This window comes from Nerophis ophidion, linkage group LG16 (assembly GCF_033978795.1).
Source record: "Nerophis ophidion isolate RoL-2023_Sa linkage group LG16, RoL_Noph_v1.0, whole genome shotgun sequence".
In the NCBI taxonomy this organism is placed as follows: domain Eukaryota; kingdom Metazoa; phylum Chordata; class Actinopteri; order Syngnathiformes; family Syngnathidae; genus Nerophis; species Nerophis ophidion.
The window spans coordinates 48875879-48896143 of NC_084626.1; the positions used below are offsets into that span (position 1 = coordinate 48875879).

General features: G+C 42.2%; 1 protein-coding gene across 3 annotated transcripts in view; it reads right to left on the reverse strand.

Moving 5' to 3' along the window:
• Window positions 1-4017: 4017 nt before the first annotated feature.
• Window positions 4018-20265, reverse strand: part of eif4ba (eukaryotic translation initiation factor 4Ba) — a 28843-nt gene continuing 12595 nt past the window's right edge. The window contains exons 7-15 of one of the 3 annotated variants that reach the window (XM_061875390.1): window positions 17868-17990; window positions 17610-17786; window positions 17285-17537; window positions 17093-17181; window positions 13613-13856; window positions 9955-9992; window positions 9264-9384; window positions 5054-5126; window positions 4018-4873 (exon numbers count right to left, since the gene is read on the reverse strand). In XM_061875390.1, the coding sequence (XP_061731374.1) occupies window positions 4805-4873; window positions 5054-5126; window positions 9264-9384; window positions 9955-9992; window positions 13613-13856; window positions 17093-17181; window positions 17285-17537; window positions 17610-17786; window positions 17868-17990 (1187 nt within the window). In that variant the 3' untranslated portion in view covers window positions 4018-4804. The remainder of the gene's footprint in view (window positions 4874-5053; window positions 5127-9263; window positions 9385-9954; window positions 9993-13612; window positions 13857-17092; window positions 17182-17284; window positions 17538-17609; window positions 17787-17867; window positions 17991-20265) is intronic. The other 2 variants (XM_061875391.1, XM_061875392.1) reach the window with 2 other exon arrangements.

A 20265-nucleotide genomic window follows, 5' to 3' on the forward strand; every position in this document is an offset into this window, starting at 1 on the left:
AGTTATGTACTTAACAAAAGGTGAAATAATTGAAAACATGTTTTATATTCTAGTTTCTTCAAAATAGATTACTGCTCTGCACGCTCTTGGCATTCTCTCCACGAGCTTGAAGCACGCCTGTGAAGTGGAAACCATTTCAGGTGACTACCTCTTGAAGCTCACGGAGAGAATGCAAATAGTGTGCAAAGCAGTAATTAGATCAGACCTGGGCTAATTAAGACCCGGGGGCCACACACGGCCTGTTGAGCTTTTCAATCTGGCCCCCCCGGACATTCCCAAATCATTTTTTGAGATATTTAAGATGTAAAGTGTAGCTGCCATTATGATGTGCACTCATCTTTTCTAATGACCATAAGTCTTCATGCTTGGAATCTGCTCTTTAGGATGATATACCAGTTACTATGGTCATCTAATTAGTTACTATGGTAATTTTAAATCACAGCAGATCAGACGAGGAACCAAGCAGTGTGGGCGGGGAGCGTTTCCACAGACGCGGAAGGAGATTTCCACAACAAAGTTCTAAAGCTTAGTGATGTATCAGATATATCAGACTGTAGGTGGGTTTATTTTGTACCCTTCCAGTTCATATTTCCCTGTTTGTTGCATTTTTGTTGCGTTTCACTTGATTGTAAAAAATGTGGATGGAGAAGGGGTGTGACCTGCATATGTTGTCAATATTCACTGTTTTATCCTTCGTAGAAAAATGGAAAATTCCATGACGTTATTTGAGGTTGGTCTGTCATAAGGTTTTTAGCATTCAATCGGACATTAGTGTGAGGTTTTGCATTAGTGTTCATAAAAATAGATATACTCTAAATGTGGCCCCCGAGTCAAAATAATTGCCCAGGCCTGAATAAGAGCAAAAGGTGGCTATTTTGAATAAGATATGTTTTCAGTTTCCAGGAGTTCAAGTACCTAGGAGTCTTGTTCACGAGTGAGGGAAGAGTGGATGGTGAGATCGACAGGCGGATCGGTGCGGCGTCTTCAGTAATGCGGACGTTGTATAGATCCGTTGTGGTGAAGAAGGAGCTGAGCCGGAAGGCAAAGCTCTCAATTTATCGGTGGATCTAAGTTCCCATCCTCACCTATGGTCATGAGCTTCGGGTCATGACCGAAAGGACAAGATCACGGGTACAAGCGGCCCAAATGAGTTTGGGTTTCTCCCTTAGAGATAGGGTGAGAAGCTCTGTCATACGGGAGGAACTCAAAGTAAAGCCGCTGCTCCTTCACATGCAGAGGAGCCAGATGAGGTGGTTCGGGCATCTGGTCAGGATCAATCAATCAATGTTTACTTATATAGCCCTAAATCACTAGTGTCTCAAAGGGCTGCACAAACCACAACACGAACCACTACGACATCCTCGGTAGGCCCACATAAGGGCAAGGAAAACTCACACCCAGTGGGACGTCGGTGACAATGATGACTATGAGAACCTTGGAGAGGAGGAAAGCAATGGATGTCGAGCGGGTCTAACATGATACTGTGAAAGTTCAATCCATAATGGATCCAACATCCAACACAGCAGCGAGAGTCCCGTTCACAGCGGAGCCAGCAGGAAACCATCCCAAGCGGAGGCGGATCAGCAGCGCAGAGATGTCCCCAGCCGATACACAGGCGAGCAGTACATGGCCACCGGATCGGACCGGACCCCCTCCACAAGGGAGAGTGGGACATAGGAGAAAAAGAAAAGAAACTGCAGATCAACTGGTCTAAAAAGGGAGTCTATTTAAAGGCTAGAGTATACAAATGAGTTTTAAGGTGAGACTTAAATGCTTCTACTGAGGTGGCATCTCGAACTGTTACCGGGAGGGCATTCCAGAGTACTGGAGCCCGAAATGAAAACGCTCTATAGCCCGCAGACTTTTTTTGGGCTCTAGGAATCACTAATAAGCCGGAGTCTTTTGAACGCAGATTTCTTGCCGGGACATATGGTACAATACAATCGGCAAGATAGGCTGGAGCTAGACCGTGTAGTATTTTATACGTAAGTAGTAAAACCTTAAAGTCACATCTTTAGTGAAGCCAGTGCAGGTGAGCCAGTACAGGTATATATGTATGTATATATGTATATAAAGGTATATACAGTACAGGTATATATGTATGTATATATGTATATAAAAGTATATACAGTATAGGTATATATGTATGTATATATGTATATAAAGGTATATACAGTACAGGTATATATGTATGTATATATGTATATAAAGGTATATACAGTACAGGCGTAATGTGATCAAACTTTCTTGTTCTTGTCAAAAGTCTAGCAGCCGCATTTTGTACCAACTGTAATCTTTTAATGCTAGACATGGGGAGACCCGAAAATAATACGTTACAGTAGTCGAGACGAGACGTAACAAACGCATGGATAATGATCTCGGCGTCTTTAGTGGACAAAATGGAGCGAATTTTAGTGATATTACGGAGATGAAAGAAGGCCGTTTTAGTAACGCTTTTAATGTGTGACTCAAAGGAGAGAGTTGGGTCGAAGATAACACCCAGATTCTTTACCGAGTCGCCTTGTTTAATTGTTTGGTTGTCAAATGTTAGAGTTGTTTTATTAAATAGAGGTCGGTGTCTAGCAGGACCGATAATCAGCATTTCCGTTTTTTGGGCGTTGAGTTGCAAAAAGTTAGCGGACATCCATTGTTTAATTTCATTAAGACACGCCTCCAGCTGACTACAATCCGGCGTGTTGGTCAGCTTTAGGGGCATGTAGAGTTGGGTGTCATCAGCATAACAGTGAAAGCTAACACCGTATTTGCGTAGGAGGCCACCCAAACGCCTCCAGAAGGTGTTTAGGGCACGTACGACCGGTAGGAGGCCCCGGAGAAGACCCAGGACACGTTGGGAAGACTATGTCTCCCGGCTGGCCTGGGAACGCCTCGGGATCCCCCGGACCAAATGGCTGGGGAGAGGAAAGTCTGGCTTCCCTGCTTAGGCTGCTACCCCGACGACCCTCACTCGGATAAGCCGAAGAAGATGGATGGATGGATGTTTTCAGTTATTTCACTGTCTTTTTTTCGTTAAGTACATAACTCCACGTGTTCATTCATAGTTTTGATGTGACAATCTACAATGTAAATAGTCATGAAAATAAAATATAAAACATTGAATGAGGTGCGTCCAAACTTCTGGCCTGTACTGCATATATTTTAACTCTAGCAAAAAAAATAAAAATCAGCAACAAATCTGTAAAAGCAGATCATTATGTATTACACCTTTTAAATAGATCACTATTTGACAAATTCTTCCTGTTGCTCAGCTATTGCCATCCATCCATCCATCATCTTCCGCTTATCCGAGGTCGGGTCGCGGGGGCAACAGCCTAAGCAGGGAAACCCAGACTTCCCTCTCCCCAGCCACTTCGTCTAGCTCTTCCCGGGGGATCCCGAGGCGTTCCCAGGCCAGCCGGGAGACATAGTCTTCCCAACGTGTCCTGGGTCTTCCCCGTGGCCTCCTACCGGTTGGACGTGCCCTAAACACCTCCCTAGGGAGGCGTTCAGGTGGCATCCTGACCAGATGCCCGAACCACCTCATCTGGCTCATCTCCATGTGAAGGAGCAGCGGCTTTACTTTGAGTTCCTCCCGGATGGCAGAGCTTCTCACCCTCTCTCTAAGGGAGAGACCCAAAATCATTTGGGCCGCTTGTACCCGTGATCTTATCCTTTCGGTCATGACCCAAAGCTCATGACCATAGGTGAGGATGGGAACGTAGATCGACCGGTAAATTGAGAGCTTTGCCTTCCGGCTCAGCTCCTTCTTCACCACAACGGATCGGTACAACGTCCGCATTACTGAAGACGCCGCACCGCTCAGCTATTGCGATACATTTAATTCCACTTCCTGTTCTTCCGATGAACTGATTTTGCACCCGTCTGGTGTCCTGTGCTTTCTCAGAGCTCTTGCATTGAAGGCGGGACCAAACTCTTAGAAATGACAGGTGTTGGGGAAAGGGAAACGTGACTGATGCCAGCATACATCACTCGCCAAACAAAGGAGGGCAGAGAAGTGTGTGGTGTATTTAAATGACGGCCCTTTTATTGCAAGCAGGAAGGCCATGTCATGAAAACGTCCACGGTCATCACGCGGAGAAGAGAGTGTGACTTGCAGACAGCAGGGGAGGATGGGGGGGGGGGAAAGGACCCAAAAAGGAGAGCAGATAAGACTTTAATTGAAGCGGTTCTTTTAGAAAGAGAGCCAAGTCTGTACAATGACTGGGGGGGGGGGCAATAATGGCACTTGAGTCGTGTGGCGCTCTTAAGTCACTGAGTCCTTCCAAAACATTTTGTCGCGACGTTATACACATGGCTGGAAAATGTTCCATAAGTTAGTTCCAGGATTAATATTGAGCGTTAGTACTGGAAGACAAGATTGGTGCTTTCAATTCATAAAGGGTTAAAAGAAGGACTTTCATGACTAATAAAAATGGCCGCATGTATGCAAGTGTTTTGTCGCGCTACATCGGCTCGGATCAATCCTCCCATCCACAAATGTACAAATTCATTTCCCCACTTCTTTATTTATTATTACAATTGTTTCCATCACTTTTCCATGAGCCAGGTACTCATTTTCCCCCGTTAATAACAAGTCCAATAGGTGACTAGCGTGTAGAACCTGAAAAAGTCCTCGAGGAGAGGAAGGAAGGCGGGAAGGAAGGAAGGAGGTAAGGAAGGAAAGAAAGGTCTGGAGGAGGGAAAAGGGAGGGATGATTGTCCTCCCTGGGACCTCTTCCACATGAGGAGAATATAAGCTATGTGAAATGACTTGTCTGTTCATTTGCTCCTCTTCTTGGCGTCTTCTCTACTCCACATCCCCGCCGTCGTCTCCATCCATCAGCAAAGCAGCGTACTTACTGGCTGAGCTGAACTTCTGGAAGATAAAAAAAGCAAGCAGAGACACTGAGCAAAACACTCCCAGTGTGGCGGGCTTCTTGGTGCACCAACTGAAACTTCAATGTGGAGGAGGAGCCCAAGACACCAAGACCTTTGGGAGGAGAACCCTAGACCAACTATGACAGCTGCTGAACTTGGTGCTCTGTGACGGACTTACAGGGGTCGGGGTTTCTTCATATTTCTTTGGCTCGGGTGCTGGTCTGGAGTCTCGGTCTCTTCTGTTATCCTTTCTACAGTCAGAATGAACCCGAAGGTTAACATTCATGGACAGGACTCAGCAGTGGACAGACAACACTTGCCAATAATGTTGCAAAGCTACCAACTAGAGATGTCCCGATTGTGGGCTCAGATCGGGCCGGTTTTTGTTTTATCGATTATGAGCCTGGCCTATCATTACCGCAGCTGTGCTCACATGGATTTAAGTGGAACTGCACTTTCTGGGGAATTTTACCTATCGTTCACGGTCATTATGAGACATGACACTTTTTTTTTTAATGCATTCTAAATGTTAAATACATTCAATGAAAAGTCTGCTTACAATGCAGCCTATAGAAGCCGTTCAATTCTCCCTAAAAAACACACACACCTCCATTAGGGTTTTATATACAAGACGTAAGTACCGTATTTTTCGGATTATAAATCGCAGTTTTTTTTGCAAAGTTTGGCCGAGGGTGCGACTTATACTAAGGAGCGACTTATGTGTGAAATTATTAACGCATTACTGTAAAATATCAATTAATATTATTCATCTCATTCACGTAAGAGACTAGACGTATAAGATTTCATGGGATTTATGGATTAGGAGTCAGATTGTTTGGTAAAGGTATAACATGTTCTATATGTTATAGTTATTTCAATGACTCTTACCATAATATGTTAGGTTAACATAGCAGGCACCTTCTAAGTTGGTTATTTATGCCTCATATAACGTACACTTATTCAGCCTGTTGTTCACTATTCTTTATTTTAAATTGCCTTTCAAATGTCTATTGTTGGTGTTGGATTTTATCATATACATTTCCCCCCAAAAATGAGACTTTTACTCCAGTGCGACTTATGTTTGTTTTTTTCCTTCTTTATTATGAGTTTTCGGCCGGTGCGACTTATACTACGAAGCGCCTTATACTCCGAAAAATACGGTATGTCATGTAGTAACATTTTAACATTCAATATTTATGTTTTTTGATCATTTTAGGCATATGCGGCACAGTTATTTAAAAAAACGAATCACAATGTTTGCTTTTTTTCCCCCTTCATCACTGATTATTAGTCCTTGCAAACTGTATTAGAGCCAACAAACATTAAAACATTTCTTCTGTCATTAGGATGCCGACTGCTGGGATGTTCATCTAGATCAGGGGTGCCCACACTTTTTCTGCAGGTGAGCTACTTTTCAATTGACCAACTCGAGGGGATGTACCTCATTTACATATATCATTTATATTTATTTATTTATGAAGGAGACATTTTTGTAAACAAGTTAAATGTGTTTAATGATAATACAAGCATGTGTAACACATATAGATGTCTTTCTTTCACAAAGACAAGAATATAAGTTGGTGTATTACCTGATTCTGATGACTTGCATTGATTGGAATCAGACAGTAATGATGATAACGCCCACATTTTCAAATGGAGGAGAAAAAATGTTGTCCTTTCTGTACAATACCACATGAAAGTGGTTGGTTTTTGGCATTTAATTCATCCAGCTTCCATACACTTTACAAGAAAAACATTGGCGGCAAATTCCGTAGCTTGCTTGATTGACATTCACGGCACCCGAGGGTCTTGTGAGATGACGCTGGCTGCTGCCAGTTCATTATTATGAAAAAATGACAGAGAGGAAGGCGAGAAACACTTTTTATTTCAACAGACTTTCGCGCCGTCCCTTCCGTCAAAACTCTTAAGGCCGACTGCACATTTCCTATCTTCACAATAAAAGCCCTGCTTCATGCTGCCTGCGCTTACAAAATAAGAGTCTCGGAAAGCTGGCGTGCACAAGTGATGTGCACGCCAGCTTTCTGAGGGATCGCTTGTGCACGCCAGTTTTCCGAGACTCTGTATTTAGTTAGCGCAGGCAGCATGAAGCAGGGCTTTTATTGTGAAGATAGGAAATGTGCAGTCGGCCTTTAGAGTTTTGACGGAAGGTACGGCGCGAGATTCTGTTGAAATAAAAAGTGTTGCTCGCCTTCCTCTCGGTCATATTTTCATAATAATGATCTTGCAGCAGCCAGCGTCATCTCACAAGACCCTCCGGTACCGTGAATGTCATTTAAGTGACGTCTTGGTGAAGATTGATGATCACTAATTTTTAGGTCTATTTTTTTTAAAAGCCTGGCCGAGATTGACTGACACACCCTCCGCGGTCGACTGGTAGCTCGCGATCGACGTAATGGGCACCCCTGATCTAGATGAAGAATGTCTCATAATCCTTGCAAAAAATCGGGGTGGAGGGCGGGAGTAACAAGTCCATTTTGTGTCGTCCTTGCCAGTTCCAGGTTCTAAATGGTTGTCATAGTGTCTCAACTTGTCAGATTATATTCTCAGCCATCTTTTTTTCAGGTGAGAAGCATGATTTATAATCTAGAATAAATTTACAGGGAGCAGGGAAGCGAGGAAGCAGCAGACCACTCCATGAAGTAAACATACGGACAAAGGAAGTGATTAGGTTGCTGCTATAAATAGTTTGTCATCTTTAGCACGAATAACATTAATATCACTAATACTTGGTCAATATTCAAGTCACAAAATATAACTGGAGTATTGTTGGCTCTTTTTGAATGGTTATGTATTGGATTTTGTGGGCGAAATAGAGGAGCTCTCATTGGGCTTTTATTTAATATTTAGAATGCATTAAAAAAACTCCATCACTCATTTTTTTCATAATGATTGTGAATAATAGGCCCAAATTTTTTTAAAGTGCAGTTACCCTTTAAAGATTGTACTCATGTAAAAGATTCCTTCTAAAAGGAATGCACAATTATATTTCAGGATTCTTTAGTAATGGCGCAAATGCAGGGGTTCCATGAATTCCAGGAAATTGCATGTCGGGTCAGAACACCGCCTGGAAGTTGTGAGCTGCAACAGGCTCAGCGTGGTTAATGTCCATCTGCAGTGCGAAGCCGCTTATCGTGATTAAAAAACACTGTCAAATAAACTGGGTTTCTTACAAGTATCGTCATCACTGCAGGCGAGGACAAGGAACAGCACGCTATACACCAAAACAGGACTGCAATGTAAAATAGAGGTGCTCGCTCTAAATATCAATATTGGTTAGAATAGAAAGTACTTTATTGATCCCTGGGGGTAATTCAGTAAGGTATCTCGGACTGAGGCTAGCAAATTTTTTAGTCATCTCTCAATTACTTTGTTGTTTATAAATAAACATTTAGTAGCCATAATGCAATCTTTTAGGAAAAATAGTTGAACAAATTCTCTGATTACCATAATCTTCATTCTTTATTCCAATAAAAGCACATTTAAATTGAAATTGCACTTAATGTTCAATTAAGTGCATTAATGGGGGAAGAAAATGCAGCCACACAACCACTTAGACGTGTGCTCTATTGCTGGGGGAAAAAATGGTGCATATTTTGTGTCATTTTGTTAGTTACACTCATGAGGTGATCTTAAAGCAGTAGACTACCAATCAAAGCGTTTAACTACCTGGATTAATGGTTGTAGCCCTAATAGTATCAGTGTATGACCGATAAAGTCAAATATTTCTCGCTCTTAACAAAAACTTTTTGGGGTTTTGTTATTGTTTACAAACTCAGGGAATGAAATCCAGGAGGGCTTTCAGGGCAAAAAACTAATGGAATTTTAATGGACACTAAATCAAATTTTCTGAAAAATATTGTATGTATCTTATAGTATACATTTAATCTCGTAAGATTTACAACAAAACTAGCAAGTTATACATTTAATGAAATCAGCTTTATGAAACAGTTTACTTTAGTTACTTGCTAAAAACACGTTGGGTTCCACAATCTAGAACGCCGTCGACGTATTGGATTGGGACTGCAAATCGGGTCGGATCTGAGGCCAAAATGCTGATCGGGACATCCCTACTAGCACCTGAGCACTAGAGTAGCACAAACGATTAATGTTGATTATTTTCATCCACACGCAGAGTCAGGTGCTCATCACGTGCCAAGAAAAGTCAGTGATAGTTAGAACTCCCTTTCTAGCTAATGTTATGTGGCAAACCAATTAGGCATTGTCAGCATTTTGCCCAAGACTTGCACCACATTAGAGACAAGCGGTGTTGTGTAAGCTCTACATGGGCCACTCTTTGCAGATGCCCTCATGCCCTCCCTGTCGGTCTTTTCACAACTCAAACAGTTGCAAAGCTTTGGGTGGCTGACCTGTCTGCCTCCTTTCTTCGGTCTCTGTTGGGCCCCTCTCCTCGCCCCCGCCCTGCTCCAGGCCCACCTCGTGCCCGTGAGGGCCCCCGGTCTCCATGGGCACCATCAGCCTTGTTCTCATCTTAAAGGAGAAGCCAGAGAGTTGAGAGAATTGTTGGACTAGAGACTGTGGACTACACTGGCAACACACTGCAGCAGCTTCTGTCAATGAGTGGCTGAAAACTTACATTTAGGTTGGAAAGTGCAGTTTGATTACTAATATCATCGGGTCACTTCCGTTTCCACTTTCAGGAAACCCGCATTATTCTTTACGAAGGCAAGGTTGTCATGTTTCCAATGAGCCTGTTTTTTTAGAGCCAGCAACACAGTCAAGGACTAGCAGCAATGTTTTAACGTGTCTTCAGGGGCTTTTTAGCCATTTGAGTTGACTGAAGAAAGTTTAATAACAACCAATAAGTTATGCTTAACAAGTTTTCTCTTCATACGTTTGTAATCAATTCATTCCAACCGCAATGGTTAGTCTGAGTTGATTAGGTGGCTCATTGGTGCATTCCCTCTATGTTCTCTTGTAATCCTGACGGTTACATGTTTCAAATGTCAAGCAGGCACTTGAAATACCATTAATCATCACCACTGAGGTTTGCTGAAAACGGCCCCGTAACAGGTTCCCGTGTTCATGACTAGGTCTTACCCTTTTCAGATCCTCTCTCATCGGCAGCACTTGAGGAGCTAAAAGAAGAGGTAAAGGGAAATACAATAAATGTGAATGTACGTCATACTGGGCGGGGCTGGGCGAGATGGCAAACAAAATTGATCACGATTAATTTGTTCATATCATCCGATCTCGATTGGTATCGCAATTATCATATTTTCAATTCAAGTCGGATTGTCCCGTGCAGGATTATACTAAGTACTGTTGCATACCTACTGTTTACTACTGCAGTATCTTGTAACCACCACGTTTGATGGAGGTAAAAAACGCTCACAGCTGACAACCCTCATTTTTGTTCATACATATCAGGGGTCAGCAACCAAAAATGCTGAACGAGCCACATTGGACCAAAAATACAAAGACAAATCTGTCTGGAGCCGCAAAAAAAATTTAAAAGCCATATTACATACAAATAGTGTGTCATGAGATACATTGAATTAAGAGGACTTAAAGGAAACTAAATGGGCTCAAAAATAGCTACAAATGAGGCAAAATGATGCAATATGTACATATAGCTGGCCTAGTGCAGTGGTTCTCAAATGGGGGTACGCGTAAACCTGGGGGTACTTGAAGGTATGCCAAGGGGTACGTGAGATTTTTTTAAAATATTCTAAAAATAGCATCAATTCAAAAATCCTTTTATAAATATATTTATTGAATAATACTTCAACAAAATATGAATGTAAGTTCATAAACTGTGAAAAAAAAATGCAACAATGCTATATTCAGTGTTGACAGCTAGATTTTTTGTGGACATGTTCCATAAATATTGATGTTAAAGATTTCTTTTTTGTGAAAAAATGTTTAGAATGAAGTTGATGAATCCAGATGAATCTCTATTAGAATCCCCAAAGAAGGCACTTTAAGTTGATGATTACTTCTATGTGTAGAAATCTTTATTTATAATTGAATCCCTTCTTTATTTTTCAACATTTTTTTTTGTTATTTTTATCTTTTTCCCCCCAAATAGTTCAAGAAAGACCCCTACAAATGAGCGGTATTTTGCACTGTTATACAATTTAATAAATCAGAAACTGATGACAAAGTGCTGTATTTTACTTTTTTATCTCGTTTTTTTTTTTTTACCAAAAATGCTTTGCTCTGATTAGGGGGTACTTGAATTAAAAACATGTTCACAGGGGGTACATCACTGAAAAAAGGTTGAGCACCACTACTAGTGGTTAGAGTGTCCGCCCTGAGATGGGTAGGTTGTGAGTTCGAACCCCGACCGAGTCATACCAAAGACTATAAAAAATGGTACCCATTACCTCCCTGCTTGGCACTCAGCATCAAGGGTTGTAATCGGGGGTTAAATAACCAAAAATGATTCCCGTGCGCGGCACTGCTGCTGCTCACTGCTCCCCTCACCTCTCAGGGGGTGTACAAGGGGATGAGTCAAATGCAGAGGACAAATTTCACCACACCTAGTGTGTGTGTGTGACAATCATTGGTACTTTAACTTTTAAATAGCATGTTAGCATCGATTAGCTTGCAGTCATGCAGGGACCAAATATGCCCGATTAGCATTCCACAAAAGTCAATAACCAACCAAAACTCACCTTTGTGCATTCACGCACCACATTAAAAGTTTGGTTGACAAAATGAGACAGAAAAAGAAGTGGCATAAAACACGTCCTAGAAAATTGTACATATAAACAAACTACGGTGAGTTCAAAGACCGCCAAAATTAGTAAAACAAAACGGCGCTCGCCAAATACTTGTATCAGTGACGCATGTTTAATATACACAGTGTGCTTTATAACAATTAGGGAGGTTTGTGTCATGTTTGTCCTCCTGCAGAAACATATTAAAACAAAAAAATATATTTTGTGTCATCTTTTTCCATTTTTCATACGTTTTTGAAATAGTTCCAGAGAGCCGCGGGTTGCTGATCCCCGATATATATCTTTGTGCTTATGAGAGGTGCACACCACTCAAATGTACTGAATACTGCAAGACTTTGACTTCAAGTTAACATTTACGAAACAACACTTTTAAATGGTACATTATAATTCATATTCTTGAATGACTTGTTTACATCAGTGATTATCACCGGCGCTTGTTTATGAAAACTCAAATACTGTAGCATATATTAAATAAAATTACATTGAAGTGCTGTAAAATAATGCGTACCGACACATAAAACAAGTTTAAGGATTCTTTTAGGAACATGTTTTTTATCCTTAAAACTCAACATTTATGTGAACACAAAATGTCTGTCTCCCGGGTTTTCTAGTACTTTCTTATATCAGAGGAGTTGAATCTTTGCAGACACAAACAACAAGTCTGATTAAATAATACTTTGATATAAAATTGCCTTTTCTGATTAAATTAGTGTGTGTGTTGATTCTCCCAGTCGGGACTAATAAGGACTCCTCTGAATGCCTGCACGTCCACACTCAGGGCAGGATTACTGGTGCGCTGCAGCAGATAGTAAAAGTTACTGTTACTAAAGATGCTGCTCCTTCTAAATCAGGGGTCTCAAACTCAAATTCACCGGGGGGACACTTGATGCAGAGTGCGGGTGAGGCTGGGCCGCAAGAAAAGATTTCTTAAAAAATGTTTTGCATACTCCTCAGCATGTCTAGTTGTATAATGACGTTTCAAATTGTATCCCTTGCGCACCGCAACTTTCTCTGTGCAAATAAGACACATTGGGCTGCCCCTGTGCTCAACAAAGAAATATTGCATCTCCCACTTTTCCTCGAATTGTCTTTGCCCATCATTAACCTTTCTCTTCACTGCAGGCTTTGAAAAAGACATATTTGGGGTTGTGGAATATATTTTTTACTTAGCCCACGCACGGAGAATAATGTTATTTCCGCAATGTGTGTTGTTCCGCTTTTCCTCCCTACAGCAACACGGTGGTCGGCGGATAATAGCCGGGAAAGTACCTGGATAGCGAGCGCAAAAAAGTGACGGCTCCCGGAGTGTATCCGGCATCATATAAATATATATGTAGTTTTTATTGTGTGAGGCAACGCAAATCAAACAATAAAAAAAACAAATTACGGTTTGAATTGGTCCAGGTTATCGGGGCCTGTTATAACGGTGTGACGGCAGCAAGGCACATAAGAAATCCCTCGTCTCCATGGCAACGTCTCTGTCGCTTTCACTCATTTGCCGCTTTTCCACCAACGCAGGGGTAGGCAACCCAGAACATAGAAAGAGCCATTTTGGACCAAAATAACAACGCTGTCAAGCGCCATATATATAAAACTCAAGGGCCGCGCTAACATTAAACTTTCATATTATGGTGGGGGCCGCAAAATAACGTCTCGCGGCGCCGCAATTGGCCCGCGTGTCTGAGACCCCTGTTCTAAATGTTTCAATTTCCATGCTAGTGTTTGTCATTTTTCTATATTTTGTCATTCTGGGCTGCAGTGTAAGGAGAAGAGCCACAACGCTGATTGAAAATTCATTACAGTACGCAGAAGGACGCACACAAACGTACACAAACACACGGGGTCATGGTCAGTAAAGGCGGTTAACTTGCGATAACTTCAGACAGACAGTTCCGCCATGTTTGCTCGAGCAAATACGCTAACCACTGATCACCGTGAACGAACTCAAATTAATGGCGATCAACAATCACAACCGCCCAGCCCTACTTGATTCGCATCAAAAGTACACTTACCTGAACTTCGGCGGCGCTGAATCAACCGGGGAGACTGCGGATCGCCCATCGGCCTCGCTGGAGCCCACACTGGCTACACTCCTCTTGGCCCAGGCGTTCTCTTTAGGTGGAGGTGCGGGCATCACCTTCAGAGATTCCTTGGAGGGGGGAGGCTGTGAAGAGGACCCAGGAGACGAGGGCTCATCTTCCTTCCCGCTGAAAACCTCATTCTCTCCGGAGCGCTCTTCGTCTCGACACCGTGAGCCTGGCAGAAGATACATTTGTGGTTTAGCAAAAGTTGTATTGTTTAGCGGTAATTTACTGAGCGGTATAGCTCGGTTGGTAGAGTGGCCGTGCCAGCAACTTGAGGGTTGCAGGTTCGATCCCCGCTTCCGCCAACCTAGTTACTGCCGTTGTGTCCTTGGGCAGGACACTTTACCCACCTGTTCCCAGTGCCAACCACACTGGTTTAAATGTAACTTAGATATTGGGTGTCACTATGTAAAAGCGCTTTGAGTGACTAGAGAAAAAGCGCTATATAACTATAATTCACTTCACTTCACTGGAGCTGAACAGGTGGGACATGGTAGTAAACTCTCAAACATGGTTGGAAATCTGGCTGGGTGATATATGGATATACTGGATATGTCGCGGGTTTGTCTGTGCGATATAGAAAATGACTATATGGTGATATTGGAATATACCTTCTCACACAGTTGCTTTTAGCTGCTGGCATTACACTGCAGGCTCTTCCCACTCTCTCTTGTCTCTCCTTCTCACAGAGATAGTAAAAAAGCACACCTTCTTACATACGTCACATACGTATACGCCCTCGCGGACAGAGACGTAGTGCCATGGGTAACGTTAGCGGTGGTTTGATTGATTGATACTTTTATTAGTAGATTGCACAGTACAGTACATATTCCGTACAATTGACCACTAAATGGTAACACCCGAATAAGTTTTTCAACTTAATCAATTCATGGTACAAATATATACTATCAGCATAATACAGTCATCACACAAGTTAATCATCATAGTATGTACATTGAATTATTTACATTATTTACAATCCGGGGGGTGGGATGAGGAGCTTTGGTTGATATCAGAACTTCAGTCATCAACAATTGCATCAACAGAGAAATGTGGACATTGAAACAGTGTAGGTCTTATTTAGTAGGATATGTACAGCCAGCAGAAAACATAATGAGTTCAGATAGCATAAGAACAAGTATATACATTAGAAGTACATTTGAGTTGTTTATAATCCGGGGAGATGGGATGTGGTGTGAGTAGTAATACGAGAGAAAGAAGGTGCAAATCTCGTAACAAAAGAAGAATTAATTCCCAAGAAAAACAGCAGGGGGTCCATCGTCTGGCGGTGGTTTGGCTTCAAGTGGGAATATGTCGAACAGACAACCGTAATTTGTCAAGTGTGGGGCAAAGGAGTTGCTACAAAAAGTAGCATTACTGCTCATTTGTAGCATAATTTGAAAAGTCACCCGCTCGAGAATAAGGAGTGCTTGAAACTCCGCATGTCAACATCTCCGTGCGGTGCCACACCCACAAAATGCAGAGGCAAACATTTCCAGGAGACCCTGCCCCAAGTGGAGGAGTTCAAGTACCTAGGAGTCTTGTTCACGAGTGGGGGAAGAGCGGATCGTGAGATCGACAGGCGGATCGGTGCGGCGTCTTCAGTAATGCGGACGTTGTATCGATCCGTTGTGGTGAAGAAGGAGCTGAGCCGGAAAGCAAAGCTCTCAATTTACCGGTCGATCTACGTTCCCATCCTCACCTATGGTCATGAGCTTTGGGTCATGACCGAAAGGATAAGATCACGGGTACAAGCGGCCGAAATGAGTTTCCTCCGCCGGGTGGCGGGGCTCTCCCTTAGAGATAGGGTGAGAAGCTCTGCCATCCGGGAGGAGCTCAACGTAAAGCCGCTGCTCCTCCACATCGAGAGGAGCCAGATGAGGTGGTTCGGGCATCTGGTCAGGATGCCACCCGAACGCCTCCCTAGGGATGTGTTTAGGGCACGTCCAGCTGGTAGGAGGCCACGGGGAAGACCCAGGACACGTTGGAAAGACTATGTCTCCCGGCTGGCCTGGGAACGCCTCGGAATTCCCCGGGAAGAGCTAGACGAAGTGGCTGGAGATAGGGAAGTCTGGGCTTCCCTGCTTAGGCTGCTGCCCCCGCGACCCGACCTCGGATAAGCGGAAGATGATGGATGGATGGATGGCACCGTATGAAACAAATAGAAAGACATAACGTCCGCAGGAACCTACCACATAGCGAAAGACATACACTATTTGATTTCCTATTATGCAGCTCATTTTTATTCGACACTTATTGAAATATCTCGTGTGACATCATGCAAAAAAGTGTACTTTATTTGATTTCAACTATTGTAATGACGTTCTGTACAAAAGTGCACTTTGATTTAGTGTTGTTTTGATATGTCATCTTAGTGACATCATGCACGAAAGTGCATTCATAGCTTGTTTTAAAATGTCTCTGACAATCTTGCACTTTCTGTTTTGGAAAGACATGAATGTTTGTGCCACTGCTTAATAACTGTTTAATAAATACACTTTTAGTTGTGATTTCCCTCTTTGCATGAAAATTTAAAAGTAGCATATATGAATGCAGTATGAAGAAGAATGTTTTAAGGTAGACACATAGAATCATCATACTGCTGTGATTATATGCATCAAGTGTTTATTCGAGGCTAAAGCAAAATATCCAGTTATATATGGTGTATCGTGATACTTTATTTGATTTCAACTATTATAATGACGTTCTGTTCAAAAGTGCACTTTAATTTAGTGTTGTTTTGATATGTCATCTTAGTGACATCATGCACGAAAGTGCACTCATAGCTTGTTTTAAAATGTCTCTGACAATCTTGCACTTTCTGTTTTGGAAAGACATGAATGTTTGTGCCACTGCTTAATAACTGTTTAATAAATACACTTTTAGTTGTGATTTCCCTCTTTGCATGAAAATTTAAAAGTAGCATATATGAATGCAGTATGAAGAAGAATGTTTGAATGTAGACACATAGAATCATCATACTGCTGTGATTATATGCATCAAGTGTTTATTCGAGGCTAAAGCAAAATATCCAGATATATATGGTGTATCGTGATATGGCCTAAAAATATCCAGATATTAAAAAAAGGCCGTATCGCCCAGCCCTACTTGGAGGGATGACTTTTTGAACCATGATACCGTGGGATGGGAATCGAAAAGCGCTTCTTTTTCGGAACCTGTTCCCAGATGATCAATTACCCACACGTTTGACAGCCCTGCTCTAAACTGAACAAAATTGATGCTAATCCACCCTTTTTGTTTTCTTCTTTCCAAAATAAGAATCGATAAGGGAACCGATAAAAAAAACATACTGTTAAGTATAATCGAAAGTGGAATCTGAACTGGAAAAATCTTATCGATTCCTATCCCTAGCGGCAACTTTTAAAGGACAAGTGGATTAGAACTCACCTCTTCCAGAACCACTTCCTTGCTGGGAGGACTCACTTCCTGTGCGAGATCTCTCAGTATGAGGTTCCTCATTGCGCCAGCTTGGGTCTCTAAATATAGTTCATCAAATATTTATGTGCAGGTGTGGACATGTGAAAAAAGAACATCCATTTCCGATGCTAGGATATTCTTAGGCATCATAGGAGAACTGACCTGTCTCTTATCTTTCTGTCAGTACCACGGCCCTTGTCCTCCTCCAGCTGTCTCTGCATCCTTTCTTCCTCCTTTTTCAGCCTCTCCTCCACCTCTCTTTCCTTGGCTGCTGTGTCTACTGGTTTAGCACCACCAAAGATGGAAGCCCTGCTGGAGGGCGGGGCAGCCGCTGGGGAAGTGCCGCCACTGCTACCTTCCTCTTCCTTGGGAACACTGCGGGGCTTCAGATTCAATTTGGGCCTCTGCTGGGTTCCTGGTTCGGATTTGTGAGGTGCAATTCATTAACACAATCAACAAACAAATTGTCATTAAACGTCACACTCACCTCTCTCCTCACGTCTATCATCCCGTCTTTCATATTTATCATCACCATAGCGATCGCGGTCCCCATAGCGATCCCTATCCCCGTAACGATCGTTGCTACCTCGACTGTCATCATAATCCCGGCGGTAGCCGCTGCCAAAAGCGCGACGACCTCCTCCACCGCCACGAGAGTCATAACCTAGGAAGCAGACAGTAGTTGGGTTGAGAATACAGGACTGGCAGACGGATTGTCCAGTCAAACACATCCCAGCTGAATCACCTCCTCTATCGTAATCTCTCCGGTCTCTGTCATCATATCGCTCCCGGTAGCGGTCTCTTCCACTGTCATTGTCCCGTCGCGGACCATCTCTGTAACGATCTGACTCGTAGCGATCTCGTGATCCTGCAAGAAAGCAAAAATAATCAATGTAAAAAGTTGAATTGTTCACCATTTTGCTTTTACAAGACATTAAGGTTGTCCCAATACCAATTTTTGGTACCGGTGCCAAAATGTATTTTGATACTTTTCTAAATAAAGGGGACCACAAAAATGGCTTTATTTTAACAAAAAATCTTACTGTACATTAAATATATGTATCTTATTGCAATCTAAGAACAATTTTGTCCTTAAATAAAATAGTAAACATACTAGACAACTTGTCTTTTAGTAGTAAGTAAACAAACGAAGACTCCTAATTAGTCTTCAGTAACTTATTGTGTCATTTATCGAGAGCTGCAGCTATCAAATATTTAAATATTCGAGTATAATTAAGGTTTAATTATGCATGTTAAGATGTGCCCTTAATTATGGTGTTTGGCCTAATTGTCTTGTATTTCCAAAACGCCTTGTTTTCATTGTTGAAGGCTGACACGCACAGCTGAAATGCGTCCGTGGTGGTTTGTGCCAATTTGTGTGTGCTGATAAAAACAGGTGCGCTCACAGACCTATGTGCTGTGTTACCGCATAAACGCAAGTTCCTGTGTTTCGTGCGTTTTTGAATATTATACGGTGCAGTTTAAACAGTGGTTTCTCTACGCAAATCCGCTGAGCTGTTTTCAACCTGCCAACAATACATAAACGATATAAAAAGACAAACCACTTAATAATGACAACAGTTTTACAATTTAAGAATGCAATACAGTTCATTGCATTATTTGCATGCAAAGTAGTAATCAATGCTCATTTTGCCATCAAACATGTTTGAGATGAAAACAGGTACCGTATTTTTCGGATTATAAGTCTAAGTTTTTTTCATAGTTTGGCCGGGGGTGCGACATATACTCCGGAGCAACTTATGTGTGAAATTATTAACACATTACCGTAAAATATCAAATAATATTATGTATCTCATTCGCGGAAGAGACCAAATAATGTCAGCAATCGTCACATACACGTCAAACAATAAGAACTCGGCGCGGGCGGGTCATGGGATGCTAACTGCTATATGCTGTATGCTACTGCCGTAGCCAAAGTTGCATTTAGGGCTTTTCTGGAGTGGATGCAACATGTCTGCGGGCGTATATCAGAGAACAACAGCGATCTGCAAAATGTGCAATGTGGAAGTATTAAAAGGGAAGATCTTCTGAAATTCAAACACTTATGTCCACAACATCAAATATAAAAGGAAAGTACCTCGAGCGTGTTGGCGCTATCAGGGTTTCCCCTTAATGTAACCGAATGTGGCGCACCGTCACGGTAAACTCATAGCCGCCACACATTGAAAATGTGTTTGAACTTTTATCAGCGATCTTATGCTACCGGGCAAAATTCCTACAGGTTTTACCTCTCGTGCATAGTGCAAACCCTTTCGTCTTCATGTAACACTGCCAATTCACTTAGGCACGGACGGACAGCCTGTTTATGACCATCGCAAAAATTAACATCAAATCAAAACCACACCCAAATAAAACATTACCACCAGCAGACCGTTACACGATGAATGGATAGAAGGCTTATTATGTGTGCACTGTTGACATACACTCAGCCACCGGAAAAAGACTGACCACCAAAACAGCGCCGCCGAAACCAGACGTAAACAAGACGCATGCGGTTGTCTGGGGCGCAGTCAGCATGTCGGCGATGTGAAGCTAACTTTAACGTATCCCAGACATACCTGCAAACAGTGATCTACAAAATATGCAAATATTAAGGAGCTATAAAGTCCAACTGGAGCAGCAGTGTGACATCATCTGAAGACAATTACATTATATAATATTAGAAAAGGATGCTAGATTTGTAGCGGTTGTTCTTAAGAAAAAAGTCACTAAAATTCTCAAGACACGTGCAAAATGATCAACAAAGTACATTGTACATGAAGCAGCAACAGTTGAAAATATGGCAAAACAGTAATAAAATTGCATTAACACCGATTATTAATAACAGGTTTGTTTTTAAAACGTGCGTATACTAGGGGTGTAACGGTACGTGTATTTGTATTGAACCGTTTTGGTACGGGGGTTTCGGTTCGGTACGGAGGGGTACCGAACAAGTTTGTAATCTAAAGTCTTAACAAGGTGCTCTGCTTCCTGCCTCTGTCTCAGCACCCAGCATTGTCCCACCCACACAACCATCTAATTGGTTACATAAAAAGCCAATCAGGAGGGCGTATTCAGAGCGATGTAACAGCCAATTAGCAGTGCGTATTCAGAGCGCATTAGTCAATGCTTCAGCGTCGAGC